The 14630-nt window shown below is 51.9% G+C and overlaps 5 protein-coding genes across 5 annotated transcripts; 3 read left to right on the plus strand and 2 right to left on the minus strand.

Annotated features, from left to right (window-relative positions):
- Window positions 1-2172: 2172 nt before the first annotated feature.
- On the plus strand, window positions 2173-2592 carry LAESUDRAFT_611800 (uncharacterized protein; the record flags this gene model as incomplete). Its single annotated transcript, XM_040903168.1, has 1 exon — window positions 2173-2592. A coding segment is annotated over one exon (420 nt), but the record flags the coding sequence as incomplete, so codon positions are not given.
- Window positions 2593-5001: 2409 nt separating this feature from the next.
- Window positions 5002-6759, minus strand: LAESUDRAFT_673945 (acid protease; the record flags this gene model as incomplete). The annotated part of the gene is made up of 6 exons (XM_040905543.1): window positions 6723-6759; window positions 6445-6669; window positions 5791-6334; window positions 5647-5730; window positions 5514-5588; window positions 5002-5461 (listed from the first exon to the last, which is right to left on the minus strand). Coding segments are annotated over exons 1-6 (1407 nt in total), but the record flags the coding sequence as incomplete, so codon positions are not given.
- Window positions 6760-7179: 420 nt separating this feature from the next.
- LAESUDRAFT_474009 (uncharacterized protein) lies at window positions 7180-7816 on the plus strand. The gene has a single exon (XM_040902607.1). It carries the CDS (start codon window positions 7364-7366, stop codon window positions 7685-7687), a length of 324 nt encoding a protein of 107 aa, XP_040767886.1. The 5' UTR covers window positions 7180-7363; the 3' UTR covers window positions 7688-7816.
- An 805-nt stretch (window positions 7817-8621) lies between these two features.
- Window positions 8622-10566, plus strand: LAESUDRAFT_810415 (uncharacterized protein; the record flags this gene model as incomplete). Its single annotated transcript, XM_040914221.1, has 7 exons — window positions 8622-8700; window positions 9034-9083; window positions 9130-9354; window positions 9624-9721; window positions 9778-9919; window positions 9973-10214; window positions 10270-10566. 7 exons carry the CDS (start codon window positions 8622-8624, stop codon window positions 10322-10324), a joined length of 891 nt encoding a protein of 296 aa, XP_040767887.1. The 3' UTR covers window positions 10325-10566.
- A 2640-nt stretch (window positions 10567-13206) lies between these two features.
- LAESUDRAFT_756337 (uncharacterized protein) lies at window positions 13207-14251 on the minus strand (the record flags this gene model as incomplete). Its single annotated transcript, XM_040912154.1, has 4 exons — window positions 13207-13758; window positions 13809-13934; window positions 13993-14112; window positions 14168-14251. The coding sequence occupies 4 exons, from the start codon at window positions 14249-14251 to the stop codon at window positions 13207-13209; spliced, it is 882 nt and encodes a 293-aa protein (XP_040767888.1).
- Window positions 14252-14630: the final 379 nt, after the last annotated feature.

Below are 14630 nucleotides of genomic sequence, written 5' to 3' on the forward strand. Positions count from 1 at the left end.
GAATCCGTGAATGCGTTGCATTCAAGTGGCGGATGGTTTGACAGGCCAGGCGGTAAGTAACAATTGAACATCTCATCCTCCAGTAATCGAGGCGCAGCGGTTGGGTCAGCATATCACAGCCAGAATACCTCGTGTACCTTTGCAGAATAGGCTGCAGCAAGATGGAGGTGATGTGCCCATCCCGAAGTAAGCTGTCTTCGGCCTCACTTGGACGGCGCATTGTCGAAAACAGTAAAGTTGAATGGGATTTGTTGTAGGCTTCACAATCGTTGCTGCCGTCAGCAGGTTTTTTTTTCCAGAGATAGGATGTGTAGGGAGCGAACGGAGGAATGCCGTGCTATAGAAGCTCCCAAAGCAATGAAAGCCTTCCACCGAGTGATCGTCCGACCTTATTCTACTACGGAAAAGCTGCCTCATCATTTTAATATAGCAATCACTTTATGAATAGAGCCATATATGTACATATTGGGCTTCTGGAAACCTTTGTAAGGAGCACAACAGTGCATGTTGACACCGCAGATGATGCGGCGGAAGATTGGGGAACCATGCATCAAAAAGTGACTGATGTTACATTTGGAGACTGCTTTAGTGAATAGTGTCCTAGCCCGGAGGAATGGGAGCGAAGCTGCGTTACCGGGGCACTCGGACGCGAAGTGAAGGGGGCAGTCCCCGGGGGCTGACTCTCAGCCACTTCCGCGACCTGTGCGAGCATCGCGCAAAACGCGCGCATCTCATTGTACAGGCTGCACATTACTCCGCCAAGAAAACGATACCAGCAGATACTTCATGTAGACGCATTCGTATGTGTGAAGGATCGTTGCAATGCACTCAAAACACGCAGCGGCGTCCGTTGAGGTGGCGTGACCGCGTTTAATTAGCAGCACGTGACCTGCGTGTTTTACGCGTCGCGCCGGGTCAACCACGTAACACCGCTTCCTTCCATCCTGCATCCACTGCCTCTCGTCCTTCTTGGTCACTCTCTGTATGCATGGCTGTTCTCTACTTTCATCTGGCTGTTCACCACCCACCATTAGGGGGCTAATCCAAAATCAAATAAAAAATCCAAGCCCGCCACCGCTGCTCGGAACCGCCTGTCTAGCCTCAACGCAGAGCCGAAAACAGGGTGCGTTGCTTCTCCACTGCTACACGTCCGCATCCCAACCGTGCGCACAGACATGTTCCACAGCTCTAGCAACCGCGTGCGGCGGATCTCCTGATTAGGGCAGGGGGACCGCGCTGACAGCTCTAGAGTGCGTCTCGCGAACAGAGGTTACGATCGGGGTCTCCAGCCTCACTTGCGGTGAGTGGGATTCACGGCTATTTCTCGCACACCCTCGAGCGGGCCTGCCCAGGATCCTGATTCGCCTCGGTGCGGAGCCAGGGCACGCGGTGCTGCAACGAGGCAGCGGAGGTTCAAATGCACTGCTCCGCGTTGTGTCGGCGCTGCAATATTTCTCGAAACAAACGTCGCATATCTGTCTCAGGGTTGACTCGGCCGTCCGAGCCGGTGATGCAAGACGGCATCGCTTGCCATCGCCTCCACAACAAAGCCAGCGACGCGCAACTAGACATCGCCTGAACTTGCAGCCGACAGACAGGAGGAGGAAGAGGCCCGGCGGGTACAAGATGTGACCGTTCGGGGCGATACATCGCTCGTTAACTCCCCACACTCATTGGTTTCTGAACGGTCCCGTGACACGCACAGGTCCGCAGTGTAGCGCTCGTGCCGGGCGGCATTTTATCTGAGTTCAACTTATACATTACCGCGCTCTTTGTCGGGTAACCTCCCCCCTCCCTTCCCTTCACGCCCGTTACGACCGTTCACGACATGGGACTCCTTGCGCGGCTTTTCTCTCTGGGCACAAACCGCAGGTCGAAGAACAAGAAGCTCAAGAGGAGCTCCGAACTCGGTATCCTGGAGGAGGAGGTCGACGCGGAGGGCCGCATCGTGCAGCGGGAGGAGCAACGGTCGGACGCCAATGCTAATCGACTCCAGCGGTCGACGTCGGCGCGCTATGCTATGGTCGCAGAGGCAGACTATTCGGACCTCCCATCGTTGCGTACGTTCTGTACTTCACTGTCTGCCCCTTCAGCAACTCACACGTGTCATCGTCAGGCAATCCCATGAACGACTTTGCTCCTCAGCGAACCATCGGCCGCTCGACCATTACCCTACAGCGTAGTAATACGTACAGTGTCAGAGTACACGAGCGGACGCTGCACTCCCGCACAGAGTTCCCCAATGCGAACCCCCGCTTTTCTCCTCATGGTTCCAGTCCTCCCGCCACACCCAGCAGTTCACGCTTCGATTCGCAACGGAGTCGAATGAGGCAATTTCCAGAAACGCCCGTGGATCAAGGTCGCCTGCACGCGCTTCGCCGAGATCCTTCGGTCGCAAGTCTGTTGTCGCTCTATGACCACGAGGGCCGCCTCGATGCAAAGGCGTTCTCGAACACTCCGCCCTCTAATTACGATAATCGCGGATCGGTACGTCGTTCGGGATCGACGCTGCGGCAACTTCTGGGCGATCCGGTGCAGTCGCAGGAGGACATTACCTGGGCCGAGCAGTTCCTGCAGTGCGTCCACTGTCTTCATCGTTACTGTTGCATAGCATTGATTCAATGATACCTTTTCAGGGAAGCGGAGGTGGAAGATGCCTCGTCGTCTACAGACTCTTTGCCGCTCAAAACGCCCCCAGAGGCCGACACCGCTTTGTCACTATCGCTTGATGCATCTAGCCGACAGATCGCACAGAGCATGACTCATGACCACTCTCATGAAACATCTCTGCGCCGTCCGGAGTTCTCTTCCCTGAATGGCGAAGTTAGTGGCGTCGCGAGCGGCAGTCGTCCTACGTCTTGGTCGGACTCGACACACGATCCTAAGACGCCCCCACGAGCGTCGGATGTGTTTGGCTTCCTGACTGACCGGCGCAAAATGCTGCGCGAGCGGCCTATGAACGTGATGCAGTTGCATGCGAACATGCTCAAGCGCTATAGCACGGGCACTATGGAGAACCACGATCCTTCTTCGTCCTCTTCCGTTGATACCACACCTTCTCCCCTCGAGGCCTCGACGTCGCGTCTTCCTCCTTCCCCACCACCGGCCAAGACGCCGTCTGCTGTGAACTTCCCTGCTGCGCAAGCCAGTCTCACTGGCGTTCCGTTCCCTGCCCCCACGCAATCTACGTCATTGTCACGGTCACACAGCAATGCGAGTTCTCATGCCCCTGATACTCAGTACAGTGACGCTCCACAAGATAGTGATGCCCTGACGCGCTCACGAACGGCCTCCCATTACTCCACTGCCGACGATAGTGCGGCAGAACTACCCGATAGAGTTGTCCGCGGGCCTCGTCCACGGAGACAGAATCGTCTCAACATTTCTCAGAACGACCTACTTTCCGACCTTCTTAATTCCTCTCAGAGCGACCTATTATCCGATCTACATGCCCAACTATACGATAACGAGCTCAAAGCCTCGTTGAGCGGTTCTTCCCGTCAAGCCAAGTCTAATATACCACGCCTCAAAGCCGGACATCCTGTCGGTGCACGGAAGCGGAGACCTCGTTCGCGCGCCAATTCCATTTCGAATGCGCTCAATGGTCCCATTTCCCAGTCATCAAGCCATCAGTCTTCTCTCGGTCGCCCGGCGCGCAATAAGGACGACAAGGAGAACAGCACAAGTATTGTGTTGTCCCCAAAGAGCATCCCGGTGCGAACACGCAAGCGCAGCAGTACGACGCCGGCGACACCGCTGCATACCCGTTCCATCTTTGAGCAGCGCTACGCAGACGAAGCTCCATCACCCGCTTCGTCGTCGGAGTTGTCTCCTGTTGCCAGGGAGATGATGACAACCGCTCGGAAGCAGCGTACGCGCGCACGCGATATGGAAAAGCGGTCTACGTCGAGGAAGGCTCGGGCATGGTAACCTTGGCGTGCGCGTAGATCCTGGACTTACGTTTTTTTCCTCTTGTGTTCTTATGGTCCTTGTGTATTAGGCAATAAATATCGTCTCTTGTCCTCTCTCTCGTGCCGTGTATCGACTCGCATCTGTCATCTGTCTCATGGACTACCGTTCTGATCATCATTCGCCCATCATTCCCGTTGTCGACATTAGCATCCCTGCTCGCTTCCTAGCTGGTTTGGCTGTATGTATATGTCGAGTTAAAAGGCAGTGTATTGTAGGCATCATGTAGCCTCTCTCTTTTTCTATTCCATGTATGTATATACACGTCGCTTCGCGCTTCGCACTCGCTTTGTTTTTATTCATTCCAATATATTGGCATCAGTTATTCTGATTTTCTTGTTCGAATTTTCTATGTTCTTGTTCCATACCGTTTCAATCTCGGGTTTCAAGTCTAGATGTTCCTCCTGGTGATTCCTTTGTTCGATTTCTGTTCTGATTTTGACCGCAGTCTCGTATCAGGGCCAATTGATCGTCGCATAGGTATACCATACGCGCAAATGCAACAGGAAGTAACGACAGCGGTGGCATCACCACAGCAATAAGTTGATTAAATTTAAGCGAAGTCCGTCAGAACAACTCGGTTCCCTCGTGAGATAATGCGATCGTGGACACTCAATGAACACTCAATAGTCGTCATGGATTATAATAATACGTCGCCGAGAGGACGTCCGCGCCCTCGGGATCCGTCTCCGTCTCCGTCTTTGCTTCCATCACAGAATACACAGCCCTCCGGCGTGCCTGGCCCCGGGCGTGGTTGCGCATGGCTATCACGACAGAGACGATGCACAGCGCGAGTGAGATGATGAAGGACCCGCCAAGCAACGCGAATAGTATGGCGCCGTAGTGCTCGATCAGGGGCGCGAGGCAATCTGTCACCGTCCGTGAGGGCTCTATCACGGAGCGATGATAGTGCCGGCGGCGGCGAGAGTTCAGTGCCGCTTGAGAGGACATGTCAGCTGCAGAGAGTTGCCCAGCTGACGTCGATGGCATCGCGGCTGCGAGCATGGACGGGCCGGGGACCGTCGTGGTGATAGTGAACTCGGAATCTGCGGCGCTCTCCGTTGCGCTTGCGGACGTATCTGTCGAGTTCGCAGATGGGTCCGTGGGATCTGTGGTTGTGCTCGCTGACGTGTTGGTCGAACTGGAGTTGGAGTCTGCGGACGCCGAAGCAGTCGGCGCTGCGCTGGACCACGTGAAAGACGCAGAAGAAGCGGATGAGTAGCTTGCCCAAGCCGACGAAGCCGGGTAGGTCGACCACGCCGAGGAGTAAAGTACGCTAGTCGTCGGAAGCACGGAATCGGACGATCCAGAAGCGGCAGAAGGCATGATGGACGCCGTTGCGGACATCGAAGCGGAAGCCTCGGCGGAGGTGACCATGGAGGAGCGGACTTGCGCGAACTCGTCGAAGGCGGCGGTCAGGTTCGTGGTGGGAAGCAGCTGAATGTATGGGATAGCGTCAGGGTCGGAGGCGGACCAGTTGCCGTAGTTGAAACTGTCGATGCTAGTTCAGTATGCCGTCATGATAGAGTTGGACAGAAGCTTACGATGCATAGACGTTCTTGAGGAAAGCATCACCTAGAATGATGTCAAACTGGTCATTGACAGGGAAGGTCGTTGCACTGTGGTCGAGAAATCAACATATGAGAATACGAGAGACCAGCGCTGACGATTGCTCACCGGAAGGTGTTCACGCAGACGGTCTGGTTGTTCAATTCGACCACCGTTGTAAGATCCAGAGGGTGAATAGGCACAGACATATTCCTGATTGGATGGTGAACTCGTTCAGTCGGGCCAAGCTTTCAAAGCGAATTCGACACTTACTCAAACTGGAACTCCAGCTGCGTCGCATTCTCGCACGGCACAATCCACAAACTGCTGTTGTTGTCAAAGTACGCGCCTTCGATGCTGCCGTAGATGAACGTCACCGCCTCCTCCGGGATGGGCGGGAACGTGAAGCCCGTATCGAGTACCGCGACGACCGAGCCATTCGGGGTACCCGGGACGCCGGACGCATTGAACGCGAACGGCTCGCCGTTGACCGTCATGCCGCTCATCACCGTCGACCACCGCGGCGGGTTCCCGGTCGGGCTGCTATTCGGGAAGCGCTCTAGTTGCGGCTGCTGCGCGACCGCCTCGAGCCCCGGGACGTAGTCCCCTATGGTGAAGAAGCCCTCCATAGTGTACTGCGGATCGTCTGTACGCCCGAGCTGCGTGGTGAAGAAGTGCGACATGTTTGGGTTCTGCAGGAAGAGGTTGACGAGGAAGGAGACGCCTGCGGTGGAGTTGGCACCGAAGGCCTCGACGACGTCGACGTCGACGGTGGAGCCTGCATCGAAGGACAGACCGAGGATACCGCGCACGTTGTCTCCGAAGATCGTACCGAAGTCCGTGGCCTGTCATATAGGGTCAGGTTGTCTGTAGAGGAGATCATCCGCGCCGAAACTCACGTTCGTGGCGTTGATGAAGGCTGGAGACGGAGGTCAGTGTGAGAGCTGAGACGACAGGCGAGGAAGTATGTACCTTGGTTGTAGACAAAGTGATCACCCAGAGACGCGTTGGCGAAGACAATCGTGCCGGTGACTGCGCCAATCCCGTATGTCTCTTGTGCCGTGATGTCCGTGACGTTGGTGAACTCAAACTGGCCGGATGGCAGCGACACCCAGAGATCGGATGATCCGGTGTCCAGTTGAATGAGCAGATCTATAGAATTCGACTGTCGATAACAATGTACGGAAGCAATCCATTAAACGTACCTTGGCCACCAATAGTCATATTCGTCGCGTACTGTAATCACAGTTTCATTAGTCCTGGATAGGCCAAAGTGTGTACGATATAACTTACCACAGTGTCATAGAAGTTGATCACATCGTCATTACTTGTCTGGCTGATACTTTGCATCCCAACCAGCCTCATTGGGAGGTGACGGGACCGAGCATCGAAGTGCGGCTCGCGTGCGGAGAGAGGAATCGTGAGGGCATTAGCAAGACCGCACAGCGATCCAATAACAATGAGAAAGAGGGCGTTCATGACGACGTATTACGGCGAACGACAGGACAAGAGAAACAGGCAAGTAGAGTAGTACGAGAATGGCGACGCTCCACGTCCGCTGGGGAGCATGCTGCAGGCCATCGCCTGATATATATCGTGCTGTGAGGGGAGGGGCGGTGTTTCCGGAGTTGATCTCAAGGTGAAACCTGCAGGGCGCAAACTTGGCGACGAGTCTGATACGAATACACTGCCAAAGTCCTGATCAGAGATGTGCAAACGCGATCGGTCACACATCAGTGTTGTTGTTGAAGCTGTGTGACAGTCAGATTGAAGTGGGTGCGTCAGAATCTAACGAAATCTTGAAGTGATGTGACCTACGCCACTGATGTGACAGGAGGCTTGTTTCATGCGGCCACCGTCAGAGATCAGTCGATGCCAGCGTGGAACATCATTGGCATCAGGGCTACCTATGCATGGAGCTATCCCAGACGCTGCGCCGGCAGGGTACATCAATGCTTCAAGCAGATGCCATCCCCGCTTGAATCTCCGGACCGCGGTGAGATCGCGTTCTCGAGTGGGCATCGACGGGGCGCAGGCATACTGTGGGGGACGTGGACATCGAGGTCGCGCTGTAAGTAAGGCGGGTTGGGTTTACGTAACCCACTTCCTCCGCACTGCTCATGACAGACGTGACGACCTAAAACACCTATGGCATTGCAAGCTGCAATAGTATTGCAGCATCCTTGTTGTCGCCAAAAGATCATCCATCAGCGTTTCAGCGGTTGCAATGAGCTGGACCGGCTCCTGTCGGTGTGGGAGGTGATCCATGACGGTATTGCATGAGATTGCATGATCTTCGCATTTTGCTTGACTGCAGGCATGTACTACATCAGGAAATTTGGTTCGCGTTGCATAAGCGCGAATAAGCGGTTTAAATTGTAGCTATTGCGAAAATTATATTGACCCCTATGCGAGCGATTACGAAAACCTGAACGATTTGCACAACCACTTACGGTCACAGTGGTACCCATTATAATGTGCAATAATCCGTACACCGATAGATTACAATCACTGATTATCGGACACCGGAGACATTGTAATCTCAGCAAGCAGTGATTATAATCATCAGTAAACCCGGCGCGCACATTGTAACCGCAAGCAAACAACAATATCTAAGCAGTGGTCAAAATTTTTATTTGTGCACGCAGTAAGCAATCTAGACATTCATTCCGTATTTTTCTTATTTTTATTACTTTCTTTACTGTTCGTAGACAATTCATTTATCACAAGTGCCTTACTAGTCGAAGTCTCAACCTACTACTCACTCACCGAAGGCTGCGAGAATGTTTACTACAGGACTCGAACACGCACACACGCGGGGATCACTCCATGGTAAAATATTGCTGCCACTTACCAGTTGGCTATAGATGCGACGCTAGGTACTGTCATGGACGCTTCATGTACCGTCACAATAAGCGCTGAAGACGCGTCGCGCCTGTGGCGCGCAGGGCGGGCGCATATACCGAGCGTTCGCGTTGTCCCTGCTCGTTCTGTCTACATACACACTCCTGCTCACTGCTCCTCTTTCTGTGGTCTTGCTAGGACTCTAGAAGAACTTTCGTTATCTTCTCTGCCTGCTACATTGCGCTTTTACCGACTTATCTATGGCTAAGAAGAAGGCTACTGGGCAGTCTGCCAAGGGCAAGAGAGACAAGCCTGCTTCTGACAAGAATAAAGCGAAGAGTAAGAAGACCAACACAGAGAATGAGCTAGTACCAGAACACCAAGAAACTCAAGAGACACTCCGACTCACCAGGCAACACACACTCAGGCTGTCTCAGAGCCGGTCTTTCTCGCCTGTTCCACCTTCTCGACGTCGTAGACCCCCTATCACGGACTTGGATCAGCAAGTTCTAACTAACAATCTTCCATGGAGTCTGGCACCCAGAACTGCACCAGCCCGTTTGAATAGGCTCATGAACAGTGCAGCTGCACACTCGGATGCCAGGGCCGGCGCTGAGAAAGCGTAAGGAGGTTTAGGTAGGGGGCATGGACACCCATCTCAAGTCACATCAGGAGGGCAGGGAAGGGTAGTGACACGTCGGAGCAAGGAGCATCAGGAACAGGTGCATGGTCACTCGTCCCAATTGATGTATTGCTGATATTTTGCAGGATCATCGGATGATTGAGAAGCTCCGACAGCAAGTATTTCAACAGCGCAAGGAGAATACTGCGCTTCAAGTGCGACTAGCCCAAGGTGACAGCATTCAAAAGCGCTCCCGAGACGATAACGCCGTCGATGCCGATCAGACGGACGATGAGCGTAGAAAGAAGAGGAAGACCGGTTCTGAAGCATTTGAAAACACTCACAAATCTCAGAGAAAGCTTACGCGATGGGTAAGCGATTCACGACTACGGTGATGCCATGGATCGTATGGTTGTTCCTCTGACATAAGTACGAGCACGTCCACAAGTCTAGGGAGGACAAGGCAGCTTCTGGACTGTGGCAGAACCATCTCGTAGCTCACCTTGTTTGGATTCTCGAGCCATTCTGGAGTCACATCCACGCTGACGAACGTCTCTCGGATGTTCTGAGCACCCGCTCATGGTCACGGCAGCATTATTTACGCTCTCGAAGGATGACCAGGAAACATTGAACACGATAGGTGGGCAGCTTGAAGGACGACGACTTGGCTGGGCGTATGGGATTTCAACTGAAGGACCTGAATAAGATTAGCATGGCGGCGTTGAAAGGTGAAGGCTAGTGCGAATGTGAGTACCATTATCTCTTGTTTTGCCGTTCTTCACAAGTTTCTGCAGTCACCGTCAGAATGAGCTGAAGGAGCGCGCTCAGCGGTCTGTCAGGAGACAGTACTACTACATCGACTACCAGCACTTCTGCAATGTCGTGAAATGGTGGATTGCCGAGATGCGGCCGATCATTGATTCGTCATTGCGCAATGTGTGTCTCGAGGATATGAAACACTTCAATGCTACTGACAATTGAATATACAGGAACTCGACAACAAGGGCTATATTTGTCCTCAGTGCTACAAATCATTCTCGCCTCTGGAGGCGGGAAAGCTAATCGATTTTGCCGCTGGCACTTTCAACTGCGACGTGTGCCATGCGGAGCTTGTAGACAATGAGAACGCCGAGAGTGTGCGAGGCAGTCAAGACCGTATGCAGCACTTCAACCGACAGATGCGCTTCATTCGTGAAGGGTTGTGCAGGACGGAAGACACGGTGCTATCTGCGTACGTATCAATTTCCATTATTTTCTCCACCCACTATTCAAGCCATTCACTTTAGCTTCGACGTTGCGCTTTGGATCAAAATGCACATCATCAGTGCCGAGAAGTCGTAGCTGGCTGCGTGGAATGGTGGTCTGAAGATTGCAGGATCATCTGGAGAGTTGAAGCAGGAGGGTGCGTTCGGCATTGTGCTGTCGGTCGACAAAGACGAGGCAACACAGCGAGCGGAATGATCTGCCACTGACGCAACTGCAGGCTCTGCTGAGGGAGTGCGAGCAGCCTTGCGTGCACGGCGCTCCAATTTGCGTCTTTTCTGGCAGGCGTTGAAGTGTCTTGGTGCACCCTTATGATTACGTGTGACCATAGTCCACATATCGGACATTTCCAGTCCGCAGTGGCCTCAGATATTCCGCTGCTTATGCGAGCTTCTCGTGCATTGCGGTTGGCTGCATTCTTCTGCCATCTTGTCAGCGGCAGCTCCTAGTCAATCTCGGCCTCAAAAAGTTCAACCCAATGCTGTTCACTAGTTTACAACATGACTCACCTTATCTGCACTTCGGAAAACGCGAATTCAGTGCACACGGGGTATAGTCGAGACTCGAGAGAACGCGCATCTTGGGCGCTTGGGCCACAGCTTAGACTTAGCGCATATCAGGGGATGTCTCATCACTTCTAATCCCCCCCAGTTAGGTTAGTTCGCACTTAGAATAAGCTTATAACCTCGGTCGTGTACGAACATATGCGATTACGAGCGATCTGGACCTGATTGTAAGCAGTAATAATGTGATTACAATATTTCAGCAATTATTATAACTGATTGCCACAGATTGTAAGCAATCATAATACATCCCGCAGCGGTACAATCGCTAAGTAAGCCTCACGCGAAAATTATAAACCCATCTATTTGCGGCCTTCGCTTACAATCTCAACTCAGATTTCCTGATGTAGTAGATCGACTCCACCAGCACCAAATGCAAGACCCGTCTGGCAGGAGGATGAAGATGCGCTAGCGGAGAGCTCGTAACGGTGGATCACACGTCCGGGGGAAGGCAGACTGCAGGAACCCAAATACGTCAATCTTTCGCAATGACCGGATCTGCCGGGGCATTATGCTTCAATATCAATCTCGGCCTACTTGATCAAGGCGCACCCCAACTCTCGATACTTTTCTTCTTAAAGGCATACGATTACCATACTAAGAAAAGATCCTTCTCATATATGGTTTGTGTCCGACTTCACAGACTCCCTTTCTGCCATTTTAGGTTCGCTGTCTGCTGCATGTATATATAAGGCGTCCTTCTGCGGGCCGCTGCCTTCGAATATCCCCCTACCCGAACTTATTTATGTGCTTGGAACGGCACATATGTATATATATGGTCACTCATGGATGTAGGTGAAGGTCAGTGATGATGTCGGTCTTCAGCCATTCACCGCCTGCCGATCTCTATGACGAAAAGCCGTGCAGCAGTTCGCTCCATCAGTATCATGGTAAAGAAAATGCCGATTCCTACTGTAACACCGCAGACATGATGGCATTTGCAACTACGGCATATGCCGAGTTAGTCTTTTGCCTTTATAAGTGATATTTGCAATGGTGTCATTTTGTATTTCATTTTATGAAAATGCATCAGGAAATTTCACGGTGCTAAATTCTTACATATCATTGAAATATACGCGATGCTTGCATATCTTAAAAAGTTTGTAACTAATCTGTGATCACTGAATATCGAGTCACAAATTATATATATAAGGTGACATTTGCAAATCTGGCAGATGAAGACACAAATGTTAGATTCAGTCAAGGAGGCCTATATTCAACATTCTGTAGCAGAAATTTACATGCAAACGAGCAATGCCATTGCTTCAGTCCGGCACGAGGTGTAAGACATATCAACTCTAATGAGGCTACGCCGTGGGGCAGAGACAAAGATGAGCGCAACAAAGAGTACAAAGAACAAATTTTAGAGCGAGACATAAGACTCGGGAACGAACACACGACAGGATGACAAAAGGAAGGACGGCAGCGGGAGTTGGAGATGGATCAGAAAAGGCAAGGGGAAGGAGACAAACAAAGGCATTGAAATGGTTTAGTATTCGGGTTATCTGTGGTCACGGAACAGCTCTGGTCGTTGTTGACTCCCAACAAACCTCTCTGCCACCGGAATAGATCCAGACATCAGAAAGTGAGGCACAGTTCATCTGGAAGAGCGATAATGCCTCGCTTCGATCAACAGCTGCATCTTCCCAAATCTGCAGGGATGTAAGTTTGGGGAATTGGTGTAACCAATGAGGGAGGCGTTCCTAGATAAGTTTTGGTAAACTGGACAGATTCTGCGATGGAAAGAGCTCACCAGAAATGTGGAACTAAAAGAATCCTTGCGCCTCGGCCTCGAGGCTTGCTCGAGCATAACGCACTTGACTTGTGGGAGAACGACATCGAACGAACATAGATAATGATCCTCGATTGGAGCACTATCGTTTTCGGCTGCCAGTTGCGATGCGACAGTGCAGGTCAAGTACCACAGTGCTGGGCATACCACTGTGTGCTCCAGCACCTTCGAGAGGTTGTATACATATTCTGCAGGACTGTCGCAATTGTGATCAGGTAACACTGCTAGCTTTTCTAGGGTCAAGAAGGGATGGCGATGGTCGCTCAAAAGCCGGAGAAGATAAGTGATGGGACCACCAAGCACACGCAATCGAGGGAGCAAGGGGGGTTAAGAACGCTGCTGGGCCGCAATGCCATAATGTGAATTGTAGCCGATGCGGAGCTCGTGAAGATCACCATGACGTCGTAAAAAGTGATCCAGGGCAATTTGTGTGAGTTCTCCCTCAATGTGCAGAATCTGGAGGGTAAGAAGTCGCAGCTCTCGAGGATCCGGGACCAGGATGGGGTAGCAATGCCTGGCGTGTTCAAAGTAAGTTCAGTGATGCTGGATGAATTAATTGTCATGACTGTCCAGTGGTAGAACGGAGACTCGAAGAGGACAGCCGCTTAGGGTTCAAAGACCGTCAACGAGGGTAACGAGAGATGTGTTGGAGGCAGCACGCATTTGCGTGGAGGCTGGCAGATCTTGTTGTTGTAATGCCAAATCGCGATCCTTTGAACTCTAGTGCCCCCAAGAGTCTCCAACAGCTCAATGAGTGCAGCTGCAGGAGGTGAAGCTAGACGAAATTGGACTGTTTGCAATGCAGATGTGCAATCTAGGGATGAAAAGAAGCATCTCAAGTGATCATACTCGGTCGGACTATCCGAGATGGCAATGCTTAGAATGCGCGGACATTGGAAGACCGAGGAGAAGCGCCAGAATTTGAGAGCAGTAATGATGACCGGTCCTGACAGACTCAGGTGTTCATCGACCTCGGGTATGCAAAACCCCTGGAGATGTAAGTATATGGGAATCACAAGGAAGTGAAGTCGACGGGATAGTAAGGCGAAGTTCATCAGGTCGCTATCGGGCAGGAGCTCCGCAACTGTGTAGACAAGCTCGTTCAGAAAGTTGGAGAAGGCATCAGGCTGGGCCTCTTTTGCGTGCAATCCAGCTGACTATGATTGAGTGAGCAAGAGACAAGGTAGATATATAGAGCCAAACTCACGGTGCTCAACATATGCTCAGACATGGAGCAAGAGGTCGACGCAGAGAAGATTTCTGCAGGATCATGGTCCATATCTGACTGTTCGTTTATACGAGTTTCAGTTGAGATATCGACGACATTGGATGCCTGATTGCGGGAAATAAAGTTACTTGATTTTAAATACTCGAGGTGATAAAAAGCATACGGGAGGCATCCCATCCGGAGGAAAAGGTGATTCTTCGGACACTTCATGAGCAGAGGATGCTGGGTCATTATTGTGCGCAAATCCCTGACGTGGCGGTGCGTTAAATCCTTCAACTACGACCTGCCACGCACATCAAAAATGGTACCATGGTGATAGCAACATTCGGGCGACATACCGCTCGCATCACAGAAGTGGCCTCAGGGATTATGAAGCACTTCCAGCATATGCAGACAAGTAAGGCACTGAAAATTATGCCCATAGTCGAGAAGTTCCTGAACCCAGCAGTTGCACCAGTTTGTCTTTTATACGCAAAGTGAATTCCAGGCACGTCCAGCTTGCAAGAGCAAGAGACAACTGCCAGTGCCGATTGTGATGAACCAGGCACATCCAGCTCGCAAGAGTAAGGGATGACTGCTACTGCCAGATGTTTACAGTAAGCAGTGGACAGCAGTAGGCAGTTCTCGGAGGATGGGCTACAGGAGCATGCGGATAGAGTGACAAACAATAAGCTAGCGCAGGACGCAGGAGAGTCGAGATCCCCTAAGCGTACGTATGTCTCGACCAGAGAGCCGGAAAACTGATGGCTGTCGTTGAAGACCAAATGCGAATAATCGCGACCTTAGAGCAACAAACAATAA

This window comes from Laetiporus sulphureus, assembly GCF_001632365.1.
Source record: "Laetiporus sulphureus 93-53 unplaced genomic scaffold LAESUscaffold_6, whole genome shotgun sequence".
Taxonomy (NCBI): Eukaryota; Fungi; Basidiomycota; class Agaricomycetes; order Polyporales; family Laetiporaceae; genus Laetiporus; species Laetiporus sulphureus.